Raw genomic sequence first — 20793 nt, 5'->3', positions numbered from 1 at the left:
AACGAATAAGTCTCATTTCATTACTTTTAAAAAGAATAACTGACTCTCCGATGCATTCGATGTTGCTGTTTCATTCTACTTCCTGAAATGAATTAAAGACTGACTATATTCTAACAAGAATATCAAAGAACAATAAATGACTCGTGGAATAAATCATATTTCATAAATGCTTGCAAAAAAGTTGGAGAAATTATATTTCTCCTAAATTTTCTGATGTTTTTTATTAAAAATCGTGATTATTACAGCGAAATCGTAATCCAAATAAATATATTTTCAATTTCAGAACGGATGTTTAGAAAAAATTATCGTTCCTGTAAATAAAATGTTAATTTCGCAACATCGCTCGAAATGAAATGAATCGAACTCTACGAAAATTTTTGGAAATGATGTAACGGTTGGTTTCCCTTAATATTTTTAAAATTTATGACAGATAGCCGTGCGTCTCACTTCGACTTATTAATGTTGTATATATTAATGTGAGATAATATATTGATGGTTGATTTTGAATTATCTTATATCCCTATCCTAGTAATTATTTTTAAAAGAATATATTCGTGTAAAATAATATTTCATTGATTTCTCATTTCAAACGCAACTGCAGTTTGGTGAATTTTGGGGTAATAATTTTTCAGAAAAACCATTTAGAAACTGGAACAAAATTATGTGCTAATTCTAAAAATATAAATTAATTTTCAGAACTTAGTGCATTTTCGGAATTTATTTAATTATTATTTGAATTCACAATTTTTTCCATCGAAAACTATAACGGTTATATAATTATTTATAACTTGCATAATATATTGCAAGTTATAAATAGTACTTTAGTGACAGAATCATGCTGTCAGGATCTGAGGATTTTGGGCTTGATAGAGAACTGAGGAAGTTCTACCACGTATATGTACAGTCATGAAAAGGAGAATGCGTTACGGGCTCAGATATTAATTTTGTCATTTGACCGTAATCCGAGATTCGTTGCCAAATTTCCCTGCTTTAAATTTGGAAGATAATGAATCAAGAATATGCTCGGAAGTCATTGAATCAAGAATATGTTCGAATATATTCGGAGGTTAATGAATCAAGAATATATTCAAATATATCCGTAGGTTAATGAATCAAGAATATATTCAAATATGTTCGGAAGTTAATGAAACAAGAATATGTTCAAATGTGTTCGGAAGCTAATGAATCAAGAATATGTTCGGAATCTAATGAATCAAATTCAAACAAAATATTATGACAGATATATATTAAAAATAATGTTTAAAAGTCATAAAAAATCAGCTAACTATACTATACATGTTAAATTAAAATAGTTTCAATTTGGGTCTTTTTTTACATTGCAGCAGAATGTGTTACTAATAATGTTGTTCACATTTTTTTAAAATGGAAGCACTCAATGGTATTTTGTTCAATTGAAATTTTATTAAAATTCACATATAAACTTTTGCACTCTAGATTGAAGTTCCAATAACTTTAAAATACTTTTTTAAATAAAATGAAAGAAAAGAAAAGCTATTATATGATTATAGCCATTATGAGTTTTCTTCTTTTTATCTATAATAGAATGAGATGTTCATTATTTGAGTTTTTTTTTCTTTCAAAAGAAAAATGTAAGTTATTTATTGATATATAATTTATAGTAATTTGGAAAAAATGTTATACTTTTTTTTTAAATATTTTCAAAAGCATAACCAAAATTTCTCTTTATTTTGTTAATTATAGCATTTGTATACTTATAAAATTAGCTCATTTGTGTAGAAAGTAATATTTAAAAAACTGTAAATTTGTCTTAATTAAGGAATAGTAATTAATTAAAATATTTAGCTAATTTCGATTGTAAGAAATGGCAATGCCAAAAAAGTCAAATCAGATTTAGCTGAATTTTAACATCCGAAATTGAAGTTCGCACTCGCATGAACCAGTCACCTTAAAGGCTTCTAAAAGAAGAATACTCGATTCTTCTATCGGGAATGGACGCATGAGGTCTGACGCTGCTTATGTGCTCCGTTTTAAAAGGCATTCTCTCTTTAGGCCTTGATCATGTTTGGCATCCCCATCTCACAGATGAATCATGCTCTTTAGGTAAACTGTCTTATCCCTTTTCTGTAAATAGTCTAATATTGTAAATATTGAAATGTTTAATTCTATTTAATCGTAGTAAATTAATTGTTTGTTTAATTCGGTTTATTACCATTCCTTTTTTTCGAAATTCACTTTACCCCTAGACATCGTCTTTCTTATGGATATTTTTATGCTAGAAAGATTTCGTAGATTTTACATCATTTTTATTGTTTAATACTAACCACTTTTGGTGACATCTAGTTAATCGATAATATTGGTTGCGGTTTATTTTAATTAAATTTCTTATGTACTGCTTCCATTTTATTCATAATTTCACCATATAGCATCTTTAAGCATCAAGCCATGATCAATATAAAAAATTTGATTAGATAATAGATTTATATAGATTTATATTTATTTATATTATAATAGATTTATATTTATTCTGCTTATTGTGTAAATAAACATTCTTATCACAATCAAGGTCCATAATGCCATTTGATTGTTCTGGTAATCTATCTTCTAAATGTAACGTCGCTCTCTCATTTCTCACTATTTGCCTCTGACGATAAGCTGGTTCCGCTGTGTTTCATTTCAATTAAATCGTTTAGATGTAATTTTATATCCAAGATACCGTGAAATTGTGAGACAATGATACTTTAATTATCTTATTGTGTACATGAAACTTTCTAACGGGGTTCAATTCCATGACATCAGAGCGCTATTAAAAACTTAAATATCCAGTTAATCTATCTTCTAAATTTCACAATACTGTAACCACACTTTTTTATTTGTCTTTACAAATAGAAAAGTGAAGAAGACTGTTTATTTGTTTTTGTAAACTACACAGACATTAAATAAAATTTTTCTTTAGCTTTCAACAATGGCAGAAAAATACGCAATTAAGTATTTGATAAAATAATGAAAACGGCTTGAGTTTCAGGTCAACAATGTAATCTGTTGCTGAAAATAAAACAAAAAAATTAATTTTAAAAAATTGCCAAAATTCTGCATGATTATTAAATTGGCATTATTGAAAAGGAAATTCTTTAAATTTTGAAATGATGTAAAACTTATTTTTTTGCAATTATATTTCTGGGAGTATGGCAAAAGAACACAAAATTTAGCTTGATTTTTAAATATTAAAAAAAAAAATCGTTATGATGGACACAGTAGCATCCTCCAAAGTATACGTATGCCAAGTTTAGTAGCTGTAGGTCAAACGATTTAACCTATAGAACGTTAACACATATACACATTCATCTTTATTATTAACAGAAATTATTTTTTTGTACTGGGTAAGCTTCTACTTGAATACTTGTATTATACAGTTAATATCGTGTTTTAATTTCTTATTTTATATCAAAGCGATGATTTTAAGAGAAAATTTTTAAGTAATATTAAAATTTCATTTGGTTGTTTTTGTATAAACTTTGAGAATTTAGATTAGATATTCACTATTTTTATAGCGCCATCATTGGAAAATGATTTTCTTCGCTTATATGTAATTTCGCAATTTTGTAAAAGTCATTACAGCGATCTTGCTATTCGTTATGCATTATAGTCAAACAAAATATTTATAATTATTTATTCCGAAAAAAAATTGCGCCATTTTCCAAAGTTATTTGTTTATTTGGGATGTTTTTATTTGATATGGAACAAATACTAATATTAAATGATATGGAATAAAATAAATAAGAACTATTTTATAAGAAAATTACCTTAATAATATAAAAGTGAATTCAATAAAAATTATTTTAAAAAATTCAACTTTTATATTGAATTGAAAGTTAGCTGTCAATCTTGTTTCGGTTCGATTTTTTTTATACCAATCACTTTTGGCAATCAGCTGATTCGTCGAGGATATTAGTGATATTTAATTTCATTTAAACTGCTTACATATGACTCCAGGTACTACGATTTCTCTGTATATTTAGACTTTAATACCGGTTAATTTTAATCATCTTATATATGCTTTGTTTACTTTTTTGCAAGAAATCGTATGGAAACAATACTCATGACATCATAGTGCTATTAAAAACATAAATGTCCGGTTCATCTGTTTTCTAATTTTCATAGAATTGTAACTTCACTTTGCAATTGTCATCTCGCAAACTATACAAATACTAAATATAATTCTTTTTTCTACAGCTTTCAAAATTGAAAAAAAATAAAATCGCGCAATAAAACATTTGATAAAGCGATGAAAACGCTTGCATTTCAAATCAATAATGTAGTTTATTGTTGAAAATTAGGCAAAAAAAAAGCCCAAATTCTAGAGAATTTGCAATACTATCAAATTGGTATCATTAAAAAGAAAAATATTAAAACAGTGTCAGATCCATTTTTTTTTTTTTTTGCAATAATAATTTTGGAAATAATATAGAAAATTATTGCGGGAAATATCGAAATTCAGCTTAATTTTTAACTAATAAAATTTCTGATTAAAATTTCGGAAAAAAAATCGTTTCGAGGTACATATTCCCACTCTCCAAGGCATATATGTGCCAAATTTAATAGCGGTGAGTTAAATGACCCTGCCAACACACAGAGACACACACACGCATTCATCTTAGAAGTTACAATCAAAATGTTCCTGCATTTACAGTAGTTTCTTTATAGCTGTATCAAGATTGCTTTTTTTTTTCTTTTATGTCATATGTAATTACAACAGAGACTAAAACTTATTTATATTCATTCCATGAATCCATCTTAAAATTAATAGGAAGTTAATTATTGCAAATGGATTTACGATCAATGGATACAAAGGATCATTAAAATCCAATGATTCGTTTGATTTGATATCATAATTTATCATTTCCGACATCTTTGCTGGAGGATATTTCTTCAAACTGTGAATTTTGCTTTATTTTCAGAAGCATATTATTTTAATCCATAAATTTCATACGTTTCACAGTATATGGTTTTCAAAGATCAAAATATGGTGCTATTTAAAATCAAAATAAGATGTGCTCTTTAGAGTTAAAAATTAAGTGAATATTCAAAGTTATAATGAAATGCATATTCCTCGTAAGCGAACTCGTACCGTATTATTGGTTAAATTATATAGTAAGAAAAAGTTAAAAAGAAGTAAAAAGAAAGAGTTATGTTTTTAAAACCAAAATCGTCTTTTTCGCGTACCTGGTAGTTCATAAGTTACATATCTCTATTATAATTTCAGTCATGCACACTTTTCGCTTTCATGCCATTTATCGGAGATCAAGTTTCTACGATATTTAAATTAAAGATGTCCATTCCCAGAACATCGTGTAGATTACTCTTTGATTTTGAATAGAGACAAATGATCAGCTCTCTCATAGAATGCATGGTTTATTTGCGTTCTAGTCGTTTTCATTTAATACCGATAAATTGCCTCTCCAGTTTTCGTTCCACATACCTCTGCTTACATAACATTTATCGTCTGTACTGATGACTGAATGGGTTAATCGAAGATAAAAGGGAACAACACTATTAAACTCATTCTCGCTATCCTTTCAAAATAGTTGCACTTAAGAAAACGGCATTTTGCTTGATCCAGCTGAATCAGACTTCCAATATGAAATAAATATAAACCAGATTCTAATATGCATTATTTTGTCTCATGAAAATTATATAGTTTAGAGTCTTAGATGCATTCTGGTCGTTTCCATTTAATACCGATAAGTTGCCTCTGCAGTTTTCGTTCCACATATCTCTGCTTACATAACATTTATCATCTGTACTGATGACTGAATGGGTTAATCGAAGATAAAAGGGAACAACACTATTAAACTCATTCTCGCCATCTTTTCAAAAGGGTTGCACTTAAGAAAACGGCATTTTGCCTGATCCAGCTGAATCAGACTTCCAATATGAAATAAATATGAACCAGATTCTTATATGCATTATTTTGTCTCATGAAAATTATATGGTTTAGGGTCTTAGCTCTGCATTTTAATCCAAAGTGAGTACGATTTAAAAAGAAAATATTGAAATTATTGTTATTATATTTTATAGTTCTTGTTGATATCACTATCATCGGAAGAATCCTCAATGTCATTACTTTTGAAGCTGCATCATTATTATAGCATAAGAACTGGAGAAAGCTACAATGTTTAGAATAAAAGAACGGTTTAGAGTGAACACCTTCCAAGCAGTGAGTCGTGTTTCTGACTCGCATTCCTTAAATAACAAATATTGCTTGTAAAATTCACCATGTGAAAGAAGATGTGCATTGTTTGAAAGTACTTCCATCAACATTTTTTTCAAATAGGAAGTGCTTCCTTGAGCAAAGTCAGCTGATGCAACCATCAAGAAAAATATCAAAACCAGCATACTAAAAATGCTGTTCGAGTACTCAAAACGAAACCATCCAATCATAATTCTGAAGATCTGGAGAGTAATTCGGACAACAATGATTCCGATTGGTAATGACATTAACTCTTCGAAATATGCAGATAAATGAAAACAATTTTTGGCAACAGAGAAAAGAATTTCACGATCTTCTTTCTGTTTCATTAAAACAGCAGTGGCACATGAATTTATGCTAGCCAGCTCAAAGCAATATGCAGTGTAAATCATAATGACAATAGCTGGAGTTCCAAACAACATATAAATATCTATTCCATCGTCTATCATATCCAGCAATTTTTGAATAATCCAGTAATTTTCACGAAACCAAAATGATAATTTTACTTCCGGAATGTTTTCTTTATATAAAAGTTTAGTGCTTTGAAATATCATGCATGTTGCCACAAGAGACGTAATAAAAACAATGTAATATTTGCTTTTTCTATTGTTTATTGGATAACCCAAATGCATCAAATGTTTTCCCACATCATCAATCATCTTGGTAAAGTTCAAAATTTTATGTCTTTTTAGGAAAATATTCCACCACATGAACAACATCGAAACATGAGCTACACACATTAATACATGTATGTACAGGCCCCCAGAAGATAATTTCCAATAACAATACATGATTTTCAAGCTAAAAATTAGCCATAAAATATGAAAGGTAAAGATAAGAAAGATAGAAAAAGGATTTCTTTTAACTCTGAAACAGTAATCGATTCCCAGTAATCGAAACAAGCAGATATAATGCATTATTTGTTTATCTTTATCAAAATTGTCTTTTATCATATTATTCGTTCCATTAAAGTCTGAGTAATTTCGGCAGTTATAAGTTTTGTCAGTTATTTTCCTTACTAAGGAAAATTTTCGTTTCTCGTAGATTTAATAACATGAACTTTTTAATGAGAAAAATATGTCTAGAATGAGTCAGTTAACTCAATACGAAGTTCATAAAAGATACATTTTTCGAAAAGATACCGTAACTAAATTGCCAATAAATTTAATGGTGACTATTTTCAGTTTGTTACGAAGATCATGATATGAGCATTTCAAGCGAGATTTACACATCTGAATTATTAGTACTTTGTTGTTACTTCATTTATAGTTTTTAACACGCTCGATACAACGGAATAAGCATCTACAAAAAGAATTTCTTAAGAAATTTTAGTTTTTTTAATCCATTGAGTTAATAGTGACAAATCTTCGTTGTTCAAAGCAAGGTCAACAATTGGCTAGTAGAAGGACTAATGCTTTGCAAAAATTTTCTTTTGACTTGTGAAGACACCTTATTCTTATTTTAGTGGTAATAATGTGCTCACTAAAGTAAATATCTTCTGTAAATATTTATGTAAAAAGCTCTTTTCTGAGCTTTCACAAACGAAACTAATATCTGTATTGCTGCATTCATGGACAACAAACACTCATCTTTACATCAATTTCTCCATAAAGGGTTGATAAAAATATTTAATTATCTAAATTGATGCATTATAGAAAACTTGTTTCACACCTTTTCAAACATTAAATTTTCTGTGCAAGTTTTAATAATGTTGTTTGCTTTCATGTTTTAGTGTAAAAAAGTCTTATTTCCAGAAAGCATTACTTAATTAGGGCAAGTAATATTGCATAGAGTAAATATGAAACACCTTCTTTTTGATAAATTTATAAATAATTATCGAAATTTCTTTTTTATTGAAATAATGTGTTTGGTCTATGGATTCTTTTTCTTTTGATTACTCTTCAAATGGCTTTCACTTCTTTCTTTGGACATCGGCAGTCATATAACCCAATTCAAATTTCAATATTTCTCTTCTATTATTATTATTATTATTGGTTTTTATTAATTTAATACTTTAAAAGAAAGAGGTTTCATTATAGTGATGCCAATCTAATTTAAAATTGCATTGAATGTTATAAAGAATTTTCATTCAGTCCTTTCTACATAAAAAGAAACTATCGATTAGCAAGGTTACAATCAAAATTGCCCATTTTCTGTTTTATTCTCTGACATATCAAATTTAATATCGATTCATTATTTGTTTTATTTTATTTTATTGTCATTTCCCTCTTTTATTAAGGGATATTAAAGATTGAGAATAGATGAAACTTATTGTTAAACATAACATTTTAAGTGATTTCTGCTTAATATTTCCCGATAAAATATATTTTATACTAAAGTATATGACTCAATAAGAAAATGTTTTTATTCAGAAACATTTATTGATCCAGTATTACAAAATTAGTTTTATTCTTCAAAAAATTCATACAATAAGCTATAAATTTGTCTGTATAAAAATTGTACAATGACAGAAGAGTCAGAATAAATGTCCAATAATTTGAAAGGATCTCAAGATTACTGTAACGAATCTGTATTGTTCCTTCCTGTACAGTAAGTCTCCTGGTAAAGAAGATATACACAGATATATCTAACGGTTGTTAAATGGATGTGATGAAAATAAAAGATCCTGAATTTTCTAGAATCTTGCCGATAGCTTTATTAGAATTCGAGTTCCAATGTTTGTTCTAGAAGCTTCTTTGCCCACTTATAAAAACTATAAAACTAGTGATTATCATATGGTTATATTGCTATCATTAGGTTAAGTGCAAAATATTCATCTTCAGATTTAAAAAGCAAAAGCGTTCATCCAAAATTTTCTTAACAATTTTGTTAGCATTTCTTATTTTCACAGCTCAAACGCATCGGCATAAAAATGAAATTATTTATTTTTCCGCTTTCGCCTCGTAGCTGAATACATAATATTATCGCATACAAAATTAACTGAACTACAGCACATAACAAATAAAACAACATAAAATATATGCAAAAATAAATAATATAATTTATATCAAAATATTCGAATAGTTAACTGAGTATGAGAGATACATTCATACGGGATTCTTAAATTGATATTCGTTCTAAAACATAAAATACAAAATTTCGCTAAAATATATAGAGAAGGAATAAAATTTTAAAAATTCGTTTATGAATTGTTCTAAGGTTTTATGCAATTTGTCATATCATCCAGATTTGGTTTTAGAAACAGTTTTGATAATTTATTCATCCGAATGTGACGCAGTTATTCCCGTTTTATCCTGTTGGTGTTTAGGCATTTGAGTAACAGAATAAATATCTTTGTCATAATGCAAATAAAAAAGGGGTTTGACATGATCTATTGACACGAATTTCTTCTTACCGTTAATGAGAATTGTAAACACTTTGCCACTTCGACTGACGATTGCATGAGGACCAGTGTAAGATCGTGAGAGTGATGGTTGAGCATTATCAGCTCTCAGAAACACATGGGAACAGTTTCTCAATGCAGTCGGAACAAATATATAACTTTTTTCATGAGCAAAAGTTGGCATTGGTCATAAGATTTCATTTTATCACCTAACACTGATACATGAGTTGGATTGCGCCTTGCGGAAATCTTGTCAAAAAAAGAAAAGATCAGATCATCTTTGATCAGAAAATATCAAAGGCAATCAATTGTACGCATTTAGCTTGTATGTCATTCTTAACAGCTGAACGCATGCCAAGAGCAACATTTTGTATAACATAATTCCTCCTGGAGTTCTCTTGATCTTTAATTGCACTCTTGAGGTGACGGTGCATTTTTTTTCGACAAGTCCATTGGCTTTCGGGTGATATGCTCAACAATGAATTCTGTTAGTTCCAAGGAGATTATTACGCTCTCCGAAAAGATTAGATTCAAAGTTTCCGCTTTGATCTGTTAATATGAAAGCAGGACAACCAAAGCGAGATATCCAACCAAATAGGAGAGCCTGACAAATGGTGTTAGCAGTCATGTCGGCTATACTTTCATCCATCTTGTAAAGCTGTCGATTATTGTGAAACAATAAATGTTATGGTTAGACGGAGGGGAAGGACCTATGAAATCAATATGTAATAGTGAAAATCTGCATCGCGTAAGGAAACCTTCCAACTGGTATCTTTTCATGTCATCGATCTTTGGTAGGGTTGGCAAAAGTTTACCCACATTTTAACATCCCTCTTGATATTTAGGCAACGAAATGTTGAGTATAGATGCAGAAATACCAGGATGAGTAGGATTATGTAAGTGTTTGAAAATCTGTCTGCGGTAATCCTTCGAAATGAAAGGGCTAGGAAAGCATTGGTGGATGTAAGTGTTCATCGCATGTAAGTGTTATACCTTCTAAAGAGAAATATTGCTGTTAAAATATTAAAGATGACGAGTTTGATTGAAGGAGTTGTTATCTACTAACTGAGCTGATGCAATGTCCTTGTAACTGAGAACATTTGGCTTGGGAAACTGCAAAGATTCTTAATTCTGTTCAAATGCTGTGGAGTGAACTTCATGTTTAAAGCTAATTTTTTTACTTTGAACGCGTTATATTCTTTATGCCGTCTAGAGATTTTACTAAGAGGGTAAGTTTATGAGCAACTTGTCTAATGGAAGTCTATAGTAGTTTAACATTCCAAGAAAATGATGTAATTGTGTAAGAATGGATGGTCGAGGGAATTTTAAAATAACATTTACTCTATCTGGTAAAGCTTTTATTAGAAAATTATACATATATGAAATTCTAAACGTTCTAACATGGGCATTCCTAATGAACTAATCCTACCTTCAATATTATTTTTAGTGTTAGTCATATATTGATTGAGTGCCCAAAATTTAATACTCAGCGTATTCATTTTTAAAAAAATTCATCACTAACAATGTCAGACATAGTGGGAGTAAATTCCCATGATAATCTTTTTCAGCTTTTAAGGGCCACTGGCTTTTGCGAATATATCTAGGTTTTATTATTTTATCTAATAACACTTTTTAACTTTTTACCGTGTGGAATTTAATCTTTTAAAGTAATTCTTTTACAAATCTTTTGATACAATTATTTTAACGTTGTTTTTATTCCACGATCGTCTCTAATCTAACCATACGACTGGCGCAGTTTAGCGCATTCAAGGTTGAGCGCGCTTTCAAGGCGCATTTAAGGTTGGCTCTTGCGCCACTAAAACTCACAACCAACCAATCCTAATGAACACGTCGAACACTTTACAGATAATCAGCCCTGACTCAAACACTCAAAAAGTAATTGCAGATGCTGTTCTACTTCTGAGATACAGATATACTCAGATACAACCAAAATATTATCGATGAAACCATACATCAACAAATTTAATTTCATCAACAAAACGTTGAGAAGTTGATGGCGTTTCAAAGGCCAAACTGCATTCTACTACTTTCATATGGCCCAAATGGCATGAATACAGCAATTTTATGAGCATCATCTTCATGACTTAATGTTTGATGATAAGCTTCAACTAAATCAATATGTAAAAAAATTGTTTTGCCCTGTCACTCTAAAGCAAAATTTAAATTATTAGGAATGGAGTACTTTTCCTTTTTAGTCTGAGCATTCAAGACACGGTAGTCCTCAATTGGTCTCCAGTTATTACTATCTCTCTTAATTACTATATACCAAAAAGGTGCATAGTTGCTTTAGAAAGTATTATATGGTCCAAATCAAACAAAGGCTGAAATTCTGATTTGGCTGCTTTTAACCGATCAGGAGCTAAATAACCAAGCCTAGCAAAAACAAGTAAAACAGAGATTTCGATGCGATGCTTTATATTATGTTTGATTTTTTAAGAAAAGGAAGGAGGTTTAAAAACCTCAGAAAACTCTTTTAATACATCATAAAAAGTACCCTCGCTTAAAATAAGTTTCATTGAATGAACTTCAGACGAGACAGGCTTGCAACGAGTAATTAGTTGGTTGCATTATCTATTAATTTTCAGTTGCGAAGATCAAGGGAAATATTGAAATAAAATAGAAAATCAGATCCTATGATAGGCATTGAAACAGATGCAATTAGAAATATTTTAAGTATTAAATTGATATTATGAAAAAGATAATTTTTAAATTTTGGAACCGTGCAAAATTTACTTTTATGCTACAATATTTTCGGAAATTATCGCGGGTAAACGCCAAAATTCAGTTTAATTTTCATTTAATTAAAATTGAAAAAAAAAATCGCTTTCAGATCTATATTTTCGATCTCCATCTTTCGACATGTGACAAATTTTGTAGTTGCATGTCAAATGGTTTGGCCTGTAGAGCGCCGGCACGTACATATTCATTCACCTTCATTTTTGTTATAGATTATCTAATCTGTTTGCTCAAAAAAAAAAAAACTCGGTATGATTACTCGGTATAATTCATGCTAGTAAACTCGTATGAATTTCACAAAAATGAGTATTAAACTTTGTGGGTATTTCATTCATACATTTTTTTATCAGTTCTTAGCAATTTTTATAGCGCGAATGAATATCGAAATCAGTTACGATGCAATGGGCTTCAAACTAATAAGATTTTGTTAAAAAAAAATTGACTTATTAAACCTTTTGATTTTAAGGTGGCCACATCTCCGCTATTCAAAGCAAGATGGAAAACAGAAGTCATATCAGCAAAAGGATAACAGAAATTTTCTTTGATGGGGTGGATGAAGTTTTCGAATGATGATCACTATCCTCACGCAAGTAAATTTCCGTCAAATATATTTTCTATTTTAAACTTTCGCAAATGAAACTAGTATCTGTTTACCTATATAATGGGACATTCCTCTTTCCATTAAGTTCCGTTTAAAACCATGTATAAGAAATTAATTTTTAATATTAATGAAAGAAAAATGACTTAATGTGTGATGCCTTCCAAAATTTGTAATTTTTTTCTTTGTACAGTTTAATATAAGTTACCTGCTTTTCCATTGATATTAAAAATAAAGCTTTTACTTCTAGAAAACAGTTACTGTGTTAAGCAAGCGTTATGATATTGCACAGTGAAAAAAAAAAAAAAGCAATTTTTTTTTACACATTTTCAGCTTTGACCGATATTACTCTTTTATGAAAATAATGTGTTATTTCATGAGATTTTTCTCTATTCGGATTTTCTTTCAAAAATTCAGATTTGCAGAACACATACACGCACACACACATATATATATGTAATGCAAATACACATATGTTTGCAAAATATCAATCATAATTCCCAATTCAAAATTCAATATTTTCCTGTTGTCATTATTACTAAGAATTGATTTTTATCAATTTGATTGTTGATTTAAAATATCCTCATAACAAAAATGCTAAGATTTACTTTAAAATCTCCTTGAAATATGAAACATTCACTCAATCCCTTTTATATAAATCAATTATTGATTAGAAAAGTTCAATATAAACAACCAATTTTCAATTTTATTATCCTGCGATTTTTTTAAAGGGATTTATTGTTCTTTTTTTTTAATTTATGTTATTTTGTTCCATTATCGCTCTCTTTTTTCCTTCAACTTTTCTTTCATAATACAAACACATAAAGCTTAGTGCGAAATTGAATACTTTAAAAGGACTCCAGTTTTTGATTTCTTAATAAAGTCGATATTTACAAATAATTGTATGCATATGTATTGATATATTTTACTTTTATATTTCAAGTCTCAAGTGAAAATGGTTTTGTTCAGTGTTATTTATTGATCAAGTGTTGCAAAATTCATATTTAAAAATTTTTTAAAGATAATATGAATTTATATAGTTTAAACATAAGTAGCAACTATTTCTATAGAAAAATGACACTAAATATAATGGACGGAATTCGAATAACTTTTTGATATTTTGCAAGAGAATTCAAACACATATATTAAGTTATTTATGCATAGAAACTTATCACTGAAATCGTAACGTGTGACCGTCAATGAATGAATCATATAAAAGAGGATTCTTCTTTCAGCTGATCTTTTAGTCGTCGCAAGATTATTAGATTGGTTCTTTCGCTAGGGTTTGTAAGAAACAACAAAGGTTTGAGCAAAATCTCCCACAATTCCAGAGCAAAAGTTTATACCAGCTTGTTGCTAATGCTTTTTAAGATTTCTATAGTCACCGGTTATATGCACTGAACACAGCCTTTTTAAAATATAATTTCAATCAGAATCAATATTTAGAGTGGAAAAACAAACTTCGCTACGGTCTGTTACCTAAAGTTCCAAGTTATTCTTCTAAAGAGTCGTGCGTTGCGTTTGCGACAGAATTTGCTTATGTATTTATTGTCTGTTTTCCCATTCAATTGTAGAGCAATTACTCGGAATCCCTTTCTATATGAAAGCTATTAAAACACACGAGTAATTTATTTCATTCTGCACACCAACCTATTAAATAATATTTCTATTATTTGAGATATTTTTTCAAAAATTTTGTTTTTCAAACATAAATAATGGAAGCAAGATAAGTCAGTTAATTGAATAAAAATTCTAATACACATTGGTTTAGTTTATTGTTTAGTTATATTAACGTCCCGTTGTAAAGCAATACTAGGGCTATTTAGGGACGGACCTCGTCATTTTGAACCGCGGTCAGGTGACGAGGACGACACCTGAGCTGGCACCCCCCTCTCCACACCACGCCACATCAGCGGGAGGACGTTTGGCCTGATGGATTTAGCGTGCAACAGAACCCGTTACACGACGGTTCTTCGGTGGAATCGGGTCTCGAACCTGAAACCCCACGGCTCACAAGCCAAGACCTTACCACTAGGCCACCGTGGCCCTAATACACGTTGGAGATCCCAAAACAAATGCCAAAGGTGTACTTTGAACTTGGAAAAGAATAAATATTTTGTCATCCCTTTAACTGCTTAACTCTTCATCATCGTACAAAATGATTGTAAATAAATTGCAAGGGTAACTTTATGAAAAATGTTGAAAGAAATTATTATTTGTAATATTTACACGGTAGGGAAATGAATCAAACGATAAAAAGAAATTCATCTTCATTTTTTTAAAAATAGGTAGTGCTTTATTATTGGTATTACCTTGCAGATTAACATTATAACATATTTTTCTTCAAAGATATGAATTAAATTATTACAATATGAGCTCAATATACGAATGAACCTTCAAGTCAAATCAAATGCTCCAGAAACAAGTGGTTCACAGTAACAGCTAATGTTTCCTGATGAATTTCTAGTAATATTAATGATAATAATGTAATTATAAATTAATATAATATATAATAATATAATTCTTAAAATAATAATATTAATAATATTTCTCAAAATCACCAACAGTATTATGCTTCTATAGACACAGTCTTTTGAATATCCGTACAAAATGATATCGTATGAATTCAAATCAGTCGAATCCTTGCGAATTTTGGCTGAATGCTTGGTCATTCCCGAGATGCCAAGCATTTCGGAAGCATCTGCTAACTATCCGATCCTCACCAAAAGTTTGGTGAAGCAGTTATTGAATAGACGGAGCAATATGATAAGAGAGTCCATCTTCCATACATATGGTTGAGTTTGGACTTTTTTTTTTTTTTTTTTTTTTTTGCAAAGTAGGGATTACGTTATTTACAGTAGCTTGTGCTTGTTAAGAAAAAGCGAACTAGCCATGTTGCTGTAACATTAACTAACTTGAAAAAAGTGGACCAATCATAAAGTCAATTATCATACCATTCCAAAGTGCAACAAACATTTAATGCAAAGATTTTTCAAAAAACAGCTTGCGGATTGAATTAACCCCATATTCGATAGTTGTTAGTCATGTTGATAGATAGTCATGTTGTTAGATAGTTGTTAGTCATGTTAGTCATTCGATGTTGAGTAGTCATGAGGAAGTGAAATGCCCGTCATCAGTCAACGAAATCATTCGAGTTCTATAATTCGTTGTCATCAGTTTTGGAAAGAATGAAATTGGTAAATCAATTCTTTCTTGTGGAGCTCCGGGTTGCAAGTGCTGCAAAAATTTGATTTTACACGGATAATGTCGTAAAAATGTAGTACAAGATTGTGTGCACTGTCCTTCATGGTATGATTAGGTTCTTACTACCTTCTAACATTTACAAATGACTGATCCATTGACTCTGAATCAAATAAAATTTTAAATCAAAAATAATTTTCTACAAATAAAAATACGTGTTTGAAAAAGCAAATAGATTCCTTAATATTATCTGTGATTCTTTTATATTAACTGATGTTTTTACTAAAATTAAATTTGGCTATAAACTTATAGAGAAAAAAATGAAATTGATTCTGGATCCCCATGAATAGTAATGATGATTTAAATGAAAAACAATATAATACAGATGTGTACGAAATTTAAGTAGAAAAAAAATCACCCAAAATGTCATAAAGGAATACATTTGTTAGTATTATTAAATACATAAAATGTCAAAGAATGTGACGGAAAACCGCAACCTTGCTCAGCAAACGAAACAGGTTATAATATTTTATTCCTATTTCAAATTCATCATTTTTATTTTGAAATGCTTAGTTAGTAGCTACAGATTTCTCTTTCGATAAACATAACTAGTTATAATTAGTATGTATGTTATTACTAAGAGACACTTCGTTTTCACGCCTTCACAAAACTATGTAATATGTATTCGTATCGCTCTTTTTCAACTAAGAAATTTAATCAAAAAAGATTGTTGTAAAAGAAAAATATAGCCTTATATGTAAAAGTGAGGGAAGGAAGTGTTGCAATGATAATTTTATATACAATCTTTTTTGATAACTGTTTATCTAAAAAACACTGAAGATATTTTGAAATATGCAGCAGTTAACATAGAAAACCATTATAAGCTAAAATAATATTAAAAATAATGTAAACTGTTATACAGCCTTTGTCAACATTTTTTTGGCCTACTTTCTAGTGTAAAAATTATTTAACTTTTAAGACATTAAAAAAAAAATGGTGACATTACAATTTTTATCGTATTTTCGTGTTTGCAATTCCTTTTTCAGAAACTATCACTTGATGGATAATTTTCAAATAGAAACACTAGACCACACAATTTGTTGTATCAATTGACAATAATCGAAAATATTTACAAAACTCGGATCAACAAGCTAAATCTAAATTTTTAAAATTCTTAACTGTTTTTATACAATCTGCAATTTTTTCTTGTTTAGTATTCATTATTTTCGACATATTTACAAAGTGGACATTTTGGAATGAAGTTTATCTTATTAGATTTTGAAGCCTTTAGAAATTGTTAGCTGCATAGGATATCATTGTCATATTTTATGAATGGAATTCATTTTATTATTTTCTACATCATAAGCTACCTCGAGCTGAATAATTTCTGTCAAAGTATCCATAATGTTTGAAAGAGACACTGTGAAATACTTTTCTCTTCTTATTCAGTCATGAACCATTTCTCATTATTTTACAAAGCTTGTAAACTTAATGTCAGTTCTGATACTTTTATTTTGATCAGAATAATCACTGAAAGTTTGCACCTCATGAAGGATGTGTCAATGGAGTATTTCTCAATATCTCCAGCATTTCAGTTCCGATTGTTGTTCTTTCCTTGGTACTGATTTATACCATAGATTTTGCTCAAGTTCATTAAGAAAAATACTGGTTAAAATACAACTGAGAATCAAAGTCTATTTTTTAAGAAGTTACTTTCAACCAATAGCAATATGTTTTACACAAAGAGTTTGAAAATGAAACAAAGCTGATTGCATAGCAAATGCCTATTCTGAACTTGCTGCTTCCTTTTGAATATTGCTGTTTTCTGTGTATCTTTGGTAACAGTATTTCAGAACAGGCATCAGTGATCTCAACAATTTAAATTGTTAATATAAAATTGATTAATAACATCAATTTCATTAGAATCTGCCGTGTTAAAAATGCATATTCCGATCTCTCCAAATTTTAAAATGGTACTGAATAAAGACAAAATCTTTATTTAGCGAAAATTCGAACTTACATTGAATTGTTTATTATTCAGAAGATGGTCTTCTTTAACAATTGTTATGCTGGAACTATTATTTTAGCCTGGATTTGTAAATAGCTACAGAAAAATTGACATCCATAATGATCAGACTTTGATTGATAAGAAAATGCTTATTTTAAAATGTTTTTTGTTCTTTATTAGTGGAGAATCCAATGTTTTCTACCTGGTAAAAATTACTGAGTTCCGTATTAATGACTACACGACAAACAAAAAAAAGTATATTTCGATTTCCTTTGATATTTAACATGAACTGAAACAATCATAACCAATTTACATCCCTCTTTATTTGATATTTGATTAATGTATTTTTCGGTTTGTTGTGTTGATCAGGCCAGACTATTTCATCAAGAGCTGCCAAATTTGGCACAAAAATAATCTCAGGGCTAAAAATGCAAACTTTAAAATATTTCTTTTTTGAAATTTTAAAAAGAATTTTAATTAATTAAAAAAATTACCAAGATTTTGACATCTTTCCACTGTAAGTTTCAAAACTGTTATAGCACAAAAATGACCTTTACATCATTTTCAAATTAAGAAATACTATCTTTTAAATGATACCAACTGTCGCACAATTTTTCTGCCCTAAAATTTTAATATTCTTTAAAATTATTTTTTGCATAATTTTCAACACATTTCATTGCTGCAATGAAATTCAAATCATTTCAATAATGATTTAATCACATTTTTTCAATTGTTAAAAGCAAAGGAAGATTATACTTAAAATTGGTGTACTTTACGAGAAGTATAAGAAAATGAAGTTACAATGCCAATAATGAAAATGTGGACAGGGGCTCTTGAGTCTCCTATCTCCCTGGAGGGTGAAATTTACTTTCCTCTTCACTTTGAGGAGGAGAGTAAATTTGATCTCTGATTTCTAATTTGTTTATGTGTGTGTGTGTACACTTTGATACCCTTTTTGGACCAAAGATGAAGCAGACTAGAAGAATGGATTGAAGTTACCATACCTGCCACTCAAAGATGTTTCAGTGGTTATTTTAATGTTAATTTTTATGATTTTGTCATCTTTGTTTTGTCCACCTTGGATCAAAAATGCCACGGGTGACAAAAGGCTGATCATGATGAAAAAGAGATAGCTGTGCAGGAATTAATTTAACTGTATCAGAATACACATACTAAACTTGTTGTGGTTAATCCAATTAAATTAATGAGGATCTGTTATATGCAGCATACACCATTCAACATAAGTTATCAAATTTATACAAATTTCTTTATTGAAAATGCTTTAAAAATCACTAACAAAAATTACAAAGTGTGCTTAAATATGCTACATTTTAAATGCATACAATGAAGAAACAGTAATAAAAACTGAGTAATATCATGTTGTGTTTAAATTTTATACTATAATGACTAAATGCGAATTCTGGCAATCCAATACAGATAATTTGATGCATACAACATCAACAAAATTTAAACTCAAGTTCCAAATATAGGCAGTAGAATTAAAATTAATTATATAAACTAATAAAAAGACTTTAAATTATGAGTATAAATAACTTTTTTTTTAATCTGACAGTAATACTTGAAATAAATAACTACAGTCTGCTCTTGAAAAGAAAAATATTAAATCCGATGAAGCAAATGATTATGTGATGATAATTTTAAAAAAATTATAAATTTCTTATTTTTAAATATCTGGACCATTTTTAAAATATTGGTAAATTATCAAAAAATTTCAAGATGAGACTAAAACATGCAACCACAAAATGTACACAAGTGCATATTCGCTTTACTTTTAAATTTCATAAAGCAAACTTATTAATAGATTCCATAATTTTAATAAATTTATTAAAATTAAAAGCAGTCAGATACAAAGAGACAAAACATCAAAAAGATGGTAATTAAAATAGATTTATTAAATAATAAAAAAAAAACTTGCAAAGCCTGATATATGCCAATGAATGAATGAATGAAAATACAAGAATTGTGGTAATACATAGAATACTAAATCGAACTATGCCACAATACCATGTTTAAAAGCATAAACAAAATGACACCCACAGATGAGCAACTAAAGAAAGTGATACACATGGTACACTGGAAAATATAATTGATGACTATGACCATACAGTCTTTTTAAAAAGTTTATAAAATGGTTTAATTCAGTTCATGCGAAAAACATACAATTCTTTTTCAAGGTTGGTTTGGAGCATTAGCGATATTCATAGCTTCACTGCTGCTGCTGTTACTTGAATCACTAACATCTGGTGGTCCAGACACTGAAATGAACAAGGAAAAAAAAAAAAAAATTTTTTTAATAATCACAAACAATTTCTGAAAGTTTATTATTATAACATAAAATCATATGCACAAATTCAATTTTATTATATTATTGAACAACTGAGATCATTTTGGATCCTTTTTTAAAAAGGAATAAGATTAAAAAGCAAAATATTTTTAGTTTAAAACTGCAAATCTAAATAATGTGAGATATTCACTACAGAGTCAACAGTAAAAACAGTAATGGCAGGGGGAGGGAAATGTGACCTACTAATTAATGTATAAAATAAGTATCACAATATTAATGAATTATAAAATTTACTCTCAACAACATACATACAACTTTACCCCCCAAAAAATTATTATTATAAGCATTTTAT

At 29.1% G+C, this 20793-nt stretch overlaps 1 protein-coding gene across 4 annotated transcripts in view; it reads right to left on the bottom strand.

Annotated features, from left to right (window-relative positions):
• Positions 1-20026: 20026 nt before the first annotated feature.
• The window catches only part of LOC129980546 (SWI/SNF complex subunit SMARCC2-like), a 46799-nt gene continuing 46032 nt past the window's right edge, over positions 20027-20793 (bottom strand). For all 4 annotated transcript variants that reach the window (XM_056090896.1, XM_056090895.1, XM_056090893.1 and 1 more), the window contains one exon: positions 20027-20412. Coding sequence is in view for 2 of the 4 variants with exons in the window: in XM_056090893.1 (XP_055946868.1) it covers positions 20327-20412 (86 nt within the window). In the remaining 2 variants the exon portion in view is untranslated. The remainder of the gene's footprint in view (positions 20413-20793) is intronic.

Source organism: Argiope bruennichi, chromosome 8 (genome assembly GCF_947563725.1).
Source record: "Argiope bruennichi chromosome 8, qqArgBrue1.1, whole genome shotgun sequence".
In the NCBI taxonomy this organism is placed as follows: domain Eukaryota; kingdom Metazoa; phylum Arthropoda; class Arachnida; order Araneae; family Araneidae; genus Argiope; species Argiope bruennichi.
The sequence above is the reverse complement of the archived record's forward strand: the minus strand, read 5'-3'. Positions and strand labels throughout refer to the sequence as shown.